This window comes from Colletotrichum karsti (genome assembly GCF_011947395.1).
Source record: "Colletotrichum karsti strain CkLH20 chromosome Unknown Scaffold26, whole genome shotgun sequence".
NCBI classification, from domain to species: Eukaryota; Fungi; Ascomycota; class Sordariomycetes; order Glomerellales; family Glomerellaceae; genus Colletotrichum; species Colletotrichum karsti.
The window spans coordinates 694123-705398 of NW_024065926.1; the positions used below are offsets into that span (position 1 = coordinate 694123).

At 54.5% G+C, this 11276-nt stretch overlaps 1 protein-coding gene across 1 annotated transcript; it reads right to left on the reverse strand.

The window, feature by feature from the left end:
- Positions 1–2873: 2873 nt before the first annotated feature.
- Positions 2874–5030, reverse strand: CkaCkLH20_08130 (uncharacterized protein; the record flags this gene model as incomplete). Its single annotated transcript, XM_038890845.1, has 4 exons — positions 2874–3746; positions 3795–3905; positions 3955–4836; positions 4995–5030. 4 exons carry the CDS (start codon positions 5028–5030, stop codon positions 2874–2876), a joined length of 1902 nt encoding a protein of 633 aa, XP_038744028.1.
- Between the last annotated feature and the right edge of the window lie 6246 nt (positions 5031–11276).

Here is an 11276-nt window from a genome sequence, read left to right on the forward strand (position 1 = left end):
CGGGTTGACTCGACTTGGAGGAGCAGCAGCGCAGCGCAGCAGCGGCAGCAAGCAAGCAAAGAGCCAGAGAATAGGGTCAGTCAGACCACCTCGAGTCCCCAGGTCTCCAGTGTTTGTTCTGGCGTTCCCCCAATCTCCAAAGTTTTTCTCCAGTTTCTTGCGGTCGGTTGACCTCCAGTCTCCAGTCTCCAGGTCAGGTCAGGGCCTGGTGGAGTTGGCAGGTCGTTCCCGGTAAAAAAAAGCCCACACGAGGAACGGGGGACTGGCAGCACACGTATCCGTACGGATACTCAGCACGAGTATCTGTAGGTATCCGTAGCTTTCACTGCGACACAGCACAGCACAGAGCCGGATCGGGGATGTGGTCGGGTTGAAGGTTGGGCGCTGCTGGTGCCGGGGTATGGCTTCCGGGGCCAGCTTCTCGAGCTGGCTTGGAGGAGCTTGGGTGCAGGCCACCACCTGCGGAAAGAAGGGTTCGGTGGAGACGAGCAGCTGCAGCTCCAGCAATAGGGCTCGAAAGTGTATGCTGTGCAGAAGCTGACGCGCAGGAAGAAGCTCGAGGTCAATTGCGATGTTGATTGTTGCTGGAGGTGGCACACATTGCGGCGTGGAACCAGGGCATTTCCGTCTCGGGAGGAAGAAAGTAAAAAAAAAGTGAAAGGTGTGTGTAAAATCCAACGGTCGACGGGACGGGATGGATGGGATGAGATGGGACAAAGAGGGAGGCGAGGGGACCGGGAAGATCAGCGAGCCGGCTTCGTCAACAACGGTCCCGTCGGGAGGGGGGTTGGATGAGGAGGCGAGGCGTAATTGTTGGAACAGCTAACAACTGGTGATTAGCTTGGAAGCAACGACGAACGGGTGACGGGAGAGGCGCAGACGATGGTGCGAAAGCGTGGCCGTGGCGTTGGGTTTGTCCCGTCTCTGGTCTGTCTCGTCTTGTCTTAGATTGACATTGCCATTGGAAGAAGAAGAAACCGGGGGGCAAGAATGCATCGACAGGATTGGGGAGAAGGTGGAGAGGGGAAAATCGGGGGTGAGAATGCGACAAGGGGGAGGGAGAATTCCGAGAATCCCATCCCGCCAAGTCGCTGCAAAAATGGTAAACCAGCGAGCTGCAACCACTGAAGCGAGGGGCCTCGGGAAAACTGGGCCTCGTCTCATTCACGACAATGATCTTCACCCAGTGAGTGAGTGGGTGAGTGAGGAGATCGCCCTGAAATGAGTATTGACACAACTCACTATCGTCAATGATAATAACAAAAAACAACAATAAGCATCACACTATTGATCGTGACCAGATCGCCCTCATCCAGCATCAGCAAAAAACCTCCACGCGTCCTCCTACAACGAGGTGGTCGTCTCATCACACTGAACCAATCAACCATCCAACTCCTCCAAACTCACTTGTATCAGATAATCAGACTCAATGCCGGCGATATCTGATCAAACACACTCTCTTAATCAAGCCACTAATCTGTCTCACTCGCTAAGGCAACGCGACCATCCCCCAAAACCTCACCGTCCACACCGATCCATCACACCGCTCCCTCGCCGCATAAAGATCCAATATCCGTACCCTCACATCATTGACGGATGAACCGCCTCGCTTCACAAGCTTGGTCCGAAGCAAACATTCAGCCCATTTTCGGTGAAAAAGCTCTAAACATCCCCGCGTCCTGTAAATGGTAGCACCGCCGGATATTGGATGGTACCCCTCACCCCCCGGACGCGAATGAGTGACCCCATGTCGATAAGCCAGTCATCGGGCTGTCTCGACTCCCCCGGATTCTGCTTTGCTTTCCCCAGCCTGCCTCTCTTTCCTCGCTTCGTCTGCTGCAGGTCTGCCCGACATGTCCGGAGACTCTCCAATGTCCACCTCTTGACGGCTCCAATGTACGAATTGAATAGCGTTGATGCGCCCCGGACGCTGGGGAAACCTACTCCGCATCCGATCTCACCTGCCATCTCAACGCCGCCAACCTACCCCATCACCATCATCTAAACCCAAAACCCAATTCCATCAACCTCACAAACGTCAAGATAACTTGCCCGATCCTCGAGTACAAATGAGAGTAAGCCAACGTATAATATACACCAAAACACCACGTACGGACACATCTTACCCATTGCCCGCGCATGTGGCATGTCAGCTCCATCCACTCACACACACCACACACCGAGCTACCACTTAGTAACGAACGCGGGGGCCCGCATTTTCCCCAGATACCAAGCCCGCGTCAGCATGCCGCGGCCAGCGGCCTGGCCTGCCTGACCGGTTACACGTGCGTCTGTGACGTATGGGATAAGATCAGTCTCGTGGGCATCACGTGGCCTCGGAACATGAAGTGATATTTTAGTCGTGATGACCTGTTGAGCGGTCGATATTACAATGCTCAAGTTCCATTGAGCGATCTTTGATGATTGTTATACAAACGGTAGAAGGTTGGACTTCAAGTTGGGTGCGAAGGGACACATTCACCATCGAAGCCGGTCTAGGTTGTCTGCAACAGACTATAATTCAACTTGATATCGAAACCTCCAAGAACAAAAACTCCAAAAAGCCATAAGCAAACGGACATCCGGCCTCGTTAGACCATCGCCCCATGTGATATCTTCCTCAAACATGAAAAGACGCCGGTAGCGCCGCCCCCTCAACCTTGTTGATTATCTTATTTCCGTATGAGCCCCTTCCATCGAAATAATCCTTTTTTTGTGTAGACCACCTCCCATAGATAATGCCAGCTGCCCCATGAAAGATGTTGCTCTTATATACCGCGAAAGATTCTCCCCAGCTATGTACTGCCCTTTCATTATGTAAATGGTCGTTGCGAAAGTCCTTCGTCATCTGCGGATCGTAATCGCGGCAATCATCATCCGAAGACAATCGTGACGCCCATGTCTTCGCTGACCCTCCTCCAAAGGTCGCATGCCTTACCGAGCCGCTGACCCGGAGTCGACGCCATCATGACGGCGTGGTCCTCGTACCCGTCGAACGTGGCGTGATCGTCAATCATGTCCGCCCGTCTCCAGACCTCCTGCGCGATGGTCCACGCGCGCTGAATATTCGTCATGCCCTGTCGCCGCTCCACGGCCACGAACGCCTGACGCGCGATCTCCCGGTCGGTCGGGTTGATGGCCTCGCAGGCAGCGACGAAGAGGGGCCACAAGAGTGCTGCCATGGGGCCTGCATGAGACACCGTCGCCGCACAGTGACCCAGCGCGGCGTGCGTGTGATGCTGGACAAGGTGGTGACGGCGAGAGTACCCGTATATGCTACGATACAGATACACAAATGCGGAGTGGCGATATGCAAGGGCGTTGTTGAGGAGGGAGTGCATTCTTGCGCGTTCGGCTGCCAGCTCGGGCTCGTCCTCGCTAGATAAGAGATCGTCGACAATGTCTGGCGAGAACCCAGGCGGAAAGTTGGGTTGCCATTGCTTGAGAGCGTGCTCGATTGCGTCTGAGGTAGTCTCAAACTCAGAACGAAGAACGGCGGTCTTGGTGATTTGGCCGCTGGCGATGGCTGCCTGGAGTTCGTTCTTGAGGGCGAGGAGGTTGGAGAGGCGATGAATGATGGGCCAGAGAGTGGTGGACATGCCTAGAAGGGTGTCCACGGAGCTGAAGGGTGATGTGGAAGGCGAGTCGAGGGGCGGGAAAGGTACGAGACAGCCAGTTGCCGGAGCGGTCGAGAGGGGCGCTGTGCCGAAGGAGAGGGCGGCAATGACGTCGTAGAAGCGGAAGGCCTGCAGTTGTCAGCTTTGTTTTGTAATTGCGGATTCTAAAAGACTTACCCGCTCAAGAAAGGCGCTTGTGGGATTCGGGTCGGCGTTGCTGCCGTTCATGATTGCTATGGCACCCTTGAGGTGGCCATCCACAATATTGGACCGTCCTTGTTGCACAAGCTATCACCGGTTAGCCGCGTCCAGATCATCAACGCCGAAGTTTACTTACAACTTCATAGTAGACAAGTAGCATAATTGTAGCCAGAAGTTCATTCTTGTTCGCTTCTCCTCCAAGCTCGATCAGCCGCGCCAAGCCCTGTATCGCCTGATTGTGGAAGTACACCGCCTTCTCCTCAGTGTGTCCGCACCCCCTGTTCTCTAAATGAGCACTGGCGAGCGCGTAGATGGCGTTTTTGACGGTCGAGCTGCTATGGCACAGCGGCAGCACGAGCTGTTGGAACGGGTTCCCGGCTTCAGTCTCGCGTAAAACGATCAGATGAGACATCACGTTGGCGAAGTGATCAACCAACGCGCGGCGATTCGGGCGATCGGAGAACTCGGAGAACATTGGTAGAAGGAACTCGAGGCGCGGCGACGCTACAGAAACAGGCGCAATCATTGAGAGGTCGCGCTGTGCCAGTGTGACAGCAAGATGTGGTGGTGCTGGACCCGAGTCCTGTACAACTGAGCCTCGGCGGACAATCTCTTCGTCCGCGTCCTCGAGCGAAAGGTTGAATGAGACCGCGTCGATTGGGGAGATCAACGGGGCATCCTCTTTGTTGGTGTGATTGTGAACGCCAAACATCCTCTTGATGTCGAAGGCTGGGCCGAGCGAGTCGGTGATATCCTCGGGCTCCTCTACGATGGCCTCTTCCACCCCCTCATCTTCGTCGTCTAGTGCTTCCTCCTTCCAGCGCCGGAGAGTGACGTCCGGGGCAGAATATCGGCGAATGATGGCACTGGCGCTTGTTTGGGATGCCGTGTCGGAGCCCAGGCCGGCAATAGAGTCGCGCTTCTTGCGCTGTCGCGGCCTGACCGGTTCGTAGGCGCATTCTTGTCCTCGCTCGGCGCAGCGGGCGCACTGTGGGCGAGTCTCATCGCACTTCTTCTTCTGCAAGTGATTACAATGTCAGATGTGTTTCTCAAATGTCGCGGGGCAAAATGCAGTATTCGAGGACAATCGTCGGAGCTTCGTCGTCGTACCTTTTCTTTGCTACTCGCAATGTTAGCGGAATTCAACGTCCGAAGGTTAGCTGAGGGGCCACTCACCAATATGTACATCCTGCACGAATGAAATATGCCCATGTCAGAAGTCGTCTTCAGAGTCCAGAATGCGACCAGTCATAGGAAAAGACAATGACACGACGGGGTAGAAGGGAGCGAGACTTGTGCGCAATGCAACGAAGCTATTCGGGCGGCAATAGCGAGGCGAGACTGGCGACCCGACAAAAAAACAGGCACTCGGCTGGGGAAAACGCGGAGGCATGAGGGGAGAGGGATTGGCCATTAACTCACCTGATCTAGATCGCCTTTTGGGAGCCTTTGGCGGGGCGAGTTTAGTGTACAGCAACATGATGCTCACGAGCCGGTACCTGCAGCAGCAGGCATAGACATTGTGTGTTTCTCTTGGGATCGGCGGACAAGACGAAGCGAACTTCTCTTGGAGGATTTTGGTTTATCGAGATGAAGAAGTTGCCCTACTCCTACATCCCGCGCGGAGAGAAGGGAGAAAGTCGGCCAGCAAGAGGTGTGGACCGAGGCTACCTGGGCCTAGAAGGCGAGCGAAGGCACAGGCTTTCACGATGTCGGACGGTCCCGCACGATTGCTGGAGACCTGGGATGTCTGGTCGGGGTTGGCGGGCGAAGTAGCGGACAGTAATGTAAGGTTATGTAGCGAAGGAGGGGGTCCCGTTCTTTGGTGTCTGATGGGAAATGGGGAGGGGATGTGACGAGGTGGATAAGACAGGCTTGGTGACTGATTGCCGGCAAGTTGAAGGGAAAGATCGTGGATCCTCTTGACTCTTGCGCGTGGTGTGGATGTGCCTTTCCCTCTCTTTTCCCACTTCTTCCAGCGTTTCTCGTCTATTCGGTAGCCGGCTTATCGGTCTAATGCCGAGGGTAGACGCAGGATGTCCAGAAGAGAAGAAAGTAAACTTTTCTCCTCCTTTGCCTGGGCCACGAGGTGTTGTTCTCGCCCTTTTTCCTTCGACGGGGCCGCAAGCTTGGTATCGACTAGGGCCGGGGTCGATGCGCTGAGGTGAGGACGAATTCGTATTGTTGGTCCGTTCACTAGGGTGCGCGGGGGATGGAGACTGGGCGTGGTGCTTCTGGAGAATGGCGAGATGATGTATGGGGAAGTTGGAGCAGAAGAGAAGAAAAGAAAAGAGAAGCAGTAGTAACCCGTGCGAGCCAACACCAATGTCGGATTCGGGCGGATTCAAATAGTCACAATGAGGACAAAAGAGAACAGAACTGAGGCGATGAGAAAGGCAGAGCTCGAGGCCTGGACGATGGCGATTTCTCCAACTGCCCCAACTCAGGGCGTCTTTGACTTGCCCTTGACCTTGTCCTGACCTTGACTGTGTTGGGCATGCCCGTGTATCCGTACCTCCACTGGCTTCCGGCGGCGACCAGTGTACATCATGTACGAAGTACCCAATGCCAAAGCCCAAGGCCAAGTCCAACAGCCGGCGACGGCGTCTTTCCCAATGCTGACAATGCCGCTGCCATCACGCACATCGTGACCAAGAGATCCCGGGAGGCTAAGCAGTGCTAGAAGCAGAAAGGTGGAGAAACTTGCGGGGTTACAGCGGCGAATCTGGTGCGGAGATGGATGTGACAATCTCGGTCGACTGTCTGCAGCGCCTGGTCTAAGTGGTCGACCAGGACGAGATGGTGGTGTTTGGCGGTGTCTGGGTGTCCCAGTTCAGGTGTGTAAGTGAGGAGTAAGGTGTGACCGAGTGCCTTGGAGACAGGCCGGACTGCGCTGTCGGTACGGATTGGAGTAAGGGGTTCCGAGGCCAGGTAGATGCTTGTAGCTAATTATTTGTTAATGTGTACGCAGAATACCACCACGACTGGGTTGATTTTTGGGAGGCAATCCCGGAGGAGGCTGTTCCTGATGCTCATTTGTCATGTGGCTTTTTATTTCTGTGATTAGTAGAAGCAGCCGTCTTGTTCTTGGTATCGAAGCCAAGGACTTTGGTTAGAGAAAAGTTGGCACGTCCAAAGTCGAGTCAACATCGACAGCCCTGGCCTCGAAGATCAAGTGCGTGCGTGTGTGTGAGGTTGACCCCAGACATTCCAGCAATCCAATCCCAAGTTCTGGCACCCAGGCGGCATGGCGTAGCGTTGTTCGTATCGCTCTTCCGGCGTATGCTTGGTTATTCTAGGGCGCCTCAAGCTTCCAGTAGTGTTCGAATCTGCCAAATCTGTCTCTGCTTCAGGCTACCGGTCTTGCAGACCCGTGCCGCATTCCTTCCGCCGCCAGCCAGGGACGTCATGGCGTTGTTGATGTCTGAGTGGCCGGTCTAGTGGGCTTTTCCCACGAGTCGGGGAGCAAGTTCGCCCGGCATCATGGCCAAAGTACTGTGACCTTTTGCGTTCCTCGGCCACGCGTGCCACGGTTGCGAATTGGACCCTGCAGCGAAGAAGCAAAGTTTAAATGGCGTCCAGTAGCCGTTCGGACGGTTTGGAACTCTGAATGTGCCGGAGGCAAGCTCCGCCTCAGTGTAAGCCGTAATTGGAGATTGATTGCGTCCACCCAGCTGCGAAATCTTCAAACCGCAACTCCAGCAGCAGCCTTGGTTAATTTGACATGGAGACTGGGTCGAGTCACTTGACTTTAATGAACTGCAGCAGCGGAGCCGAGCTGTTAAGCTGCGAGTCTTGCTCCTGTGGTGCAGGTTGCCAGCGGCGTCTGGTTTCCTTCGAGACGGTGTCGTCTAGACATGCTATGCAGTGGTACACGCTGGTCCTTCTCCACCGGAGTGTCCCTCCACCGGAATATTCGTTGACGACAAGGGGTGCGAGGATTGGTTGTCATTTTTGAGCATCGTGTGCATGACGGCAATTAGCGTAGGCAGACGTCGACCATGCCGACGGCAGTGGTGAATAATAAGCCGGTCTGATTTGGTACGTTTTCTCTTCCCTTGGTCGAAATCGACGAGGCACATGTTGTGACGACACGACTCGAGCAGCTTGGGTCAGTTGTCGACCGCATACCCATGGCCATGATCCTAGTTGCCATGCCGCCTCTCAGTAAGGAAGAACGTTTCTTCCCCGCATTCTCGACTCCTGGGTTGCTTTCGAGCCAAGTATTGGCAGTGTGCCTGAAAATACGTGCTATAGTGCAGCCGGCATCTAGACTCCTGGCAGGCAGACCCAAGAGGGAGTTGGTGTGTTGAGTGCTACCACATGGCTCAAGTTGGTGGACAAGTAGGTTGGAGCAGGTTGGTGTGCTGCGTAGGAAATGGAAGCTGAGTGCGGGTTACGACGCTCGCTAGTGGTAGACCAACGGATCGATGGGTTTGATCGGTGAAGGGACGGACGGGCGAGAGCGAGAGCGGTCAGGGCGATGGAGTCGTGTGTCGATTCGATGGCACGCTGTTGCGGACGGGACGGGGATCGTTGCCCCCTAGTCCATCGTTTTCGTACGCTTGTTGCTGGAGATGGTGATGGATTTGTCTCTGGTGGTATTCGTATCTTTTAGTACCCCTTCTCGGGGACGGTGGCAAACATCGGGAGACGGCAATCGCATGTAGCATAACCTGTCGTCAGGTACCTGGAGGTAATATTACTGTGTGGTCAGCAATGCGATGCCACGAATGGAGTGGTGTTCATTATCAGAGGCAGTTGATAGCCCTTGTCAGGGACAGGACCAGGACTGAGCGAGTTTTGACTTTTCGTCTGATTATTCGCGTTGGAGACGGGAAGAAAAGAAAGAAAGAATCCGGGGAAGGCATCCCAATTGAGCATCGATGATGGTTGATCAGCGGAGTCTCCCAAGGCTCTAGCGGTGATGTTCTGGCGGTCGGCTGGCGGATGGCTGGAAATGGAGAAGAAATTGGAGAATGGCAAGGGCCTCGGACAAGCGGGAACGGCCCCAGAACCACAGAGAGGGCAACCTTAAGGGACCAAAAACTCCACTGAAAAGCACAGGTTCCCGTGTGCTTGCTTGTGCTTGTGCCTGTGCCTGTCAATCACTGCCCGCCAGCTGTCCAATTGGCGAGTGCTGTTGGCCGGAGATGAATGAGGGAGAATTGGAACAAAAGTTCTGCCCTTAATCAATTCATATTGCGGTGGGGGTATTCTTTCCTTTCCTGCCCAATTGCCAGGATATTTGACATGCCTATTGCTCCTTCTCTCCTCTTGGTTTCTGCCTGAGAAATATGCCTTAGTAAATGTGCCCTATGTTTTCGCCTGAGGGTGATAGGGTTAGGTCTGGGCAAATCAAATGGGAAGGAACGTAGAGGCAGGTGCCAGTCGATGGTTGCTTCTTTCCCGGTCTCGCACTCAGCGGCCCAACCAACACTGCAACTGCAGGTGCATGAAGATCCAAATCTGAGCAGTGCCTTCCTTTTCTGTATTTGCGAGAAATGGAACTCACGTGGAAGGTGCTCCTGCCTCTGTCTCTGTCTCTGTGCCTGGCGTGACTTCCATTGCTGCGTTGATTTATTAATATCTCCTTCCCTGCCACCTCAGAAAGTCCTTTTCGGTACGTACCTTACCCATGAATCCCTATCGAAATGTCCATTCCAGCGATTTCCAATCTACACTAATTATCTATCTCCAGCAAAACGAATCCCCATTTCACGTCTGTTTTTGTCTGAATCATTTCTGGCAGAGACACATTTAGTGTTGACAATCGCATTCAAATACCCCACATTTCTTCCCCGCGCCCGCTCGGCGTCGCTCCCCCGCGGCCCGGTGGCTTTGACCGTGCCAGCCCAGCGGATGCTCCTGTCTATTGCAATATCAATCTTCACCCTTCTCGCCTCTTCTTACCGAAACCTCTCGGAAAAGCTGCTCCTCTGCTGCCATATCCGTCCATCTATCACCTCCTCATGTGCTCATTTCAGCTAGGTTCGCTTTCCAATCTCATCCTGAAACGCCAACCGCATGCTCATCTACAGTCCAGACACTCATCCAGGATTCCAGCCTGCTTCCCAACACCAATACAGCTCTTCATTGCAGCCGCCACTTCTCTCATAAGCATCTTCGACTGGTCAGCCTCCAGACGTACTTCTTCTTAAGACCCAATGGCGGTTGTTGCCAGCGCACCATGAAGTAAAGACTGGATCAAAATGATCTTTACTCATTCATAAGTGTGCTCGCCGGGCCTTCTACCCGCAGCTGTCGTTGCCCGGCCTCCAGCCATCGAAGCCTCAAGCCTCGAAGCTTCGAAGCCGCGGCGGTACCCGATACCTCCGACGACGTCCGGCCGGGCCTCGTCGGTTCTCTTCTTCCGTCTTCTCACCAGTGTGAGCTTTGCGTCTCTTCTATTCTAGCACCAAGTCCAAAACATATGGACCCCAAATATAAAAGTTGCCAAGCGACAATCTGTCCGTCTATTTCAGTTGGTCCGACGTCGTTGGCTCTCGACGCGCTGATGCTCCTTCGGGTCGCATCCAAGTGCAGATGCCCCCAAAATCAGCAACGGATTGCAGTCCCAATCTGCCCATCGCCAAATGCAAATTCCCACTCGCATTCTCACATCCCGGGCTCCTCCACCCACACGCCGTGCTCTCTGCAGCTAACACCTGCCCAGCACTTCCTACGACCTGCCGCTCCCGTTGGTTCTTGTCACCAACTTGCAGCCTGCACCTCGTCTCATTGGTGGCCCTCTGCGCTGCTCCCATACGTTGCCCACATTCACGGGTAAGACACACTTCGTCGTGCCGCATCACTGCAGCCATCGACTGTCCGACTCGTCAGCTGCCCCTTCGTGATTCGTCCTTCGCCCTCGGACCAGACATGCCCGGCACGCCCAGCAGCCACGGCAATCGAGTCCATCGAAATCCTATGGATTTCTCAAAAATCCCTCCAGCTGGCCATCCTCCACCGCCGCTATCGTGGCTTCTAAGAGGCTGGTGTCCTCGCTCATCCGCTTCTCATTGGCCTCTTGGGCAGAGCCGCCTCTCTCGCACTTCCCAATGGAGTCAAGTCAGACGTGGTGAAAGCTGACAGTCTGACAGAAAAGCCACCTCCCAGAATCCCATTGTCCCAAACATGCACTCATGAAGCCAGGGTCCGGCCAGGGCCTACCGCAGAACTGTGCCCTCCCATCACATTTGTACACATGCTACCACAGCAATCTGCTCGGTTCCCTCCCAAACAGTCCATGATCGCCCTACCCTCTCCCATTCTGAGCTGCAAGTATCCGCTGCCGGGTCGATCATACCTGGCGGATAGAAACGAGAAAGACACGATCGAGGGCGCGGTTTCGCGTCGTTCTTGGACCTGCAACACGCCTAGCTTGTCTATTAAGGAATACGAGACCTTTTTCCATCATCAAGTTTCATTCTAGACACTCAGCCCTACTACTGTGCC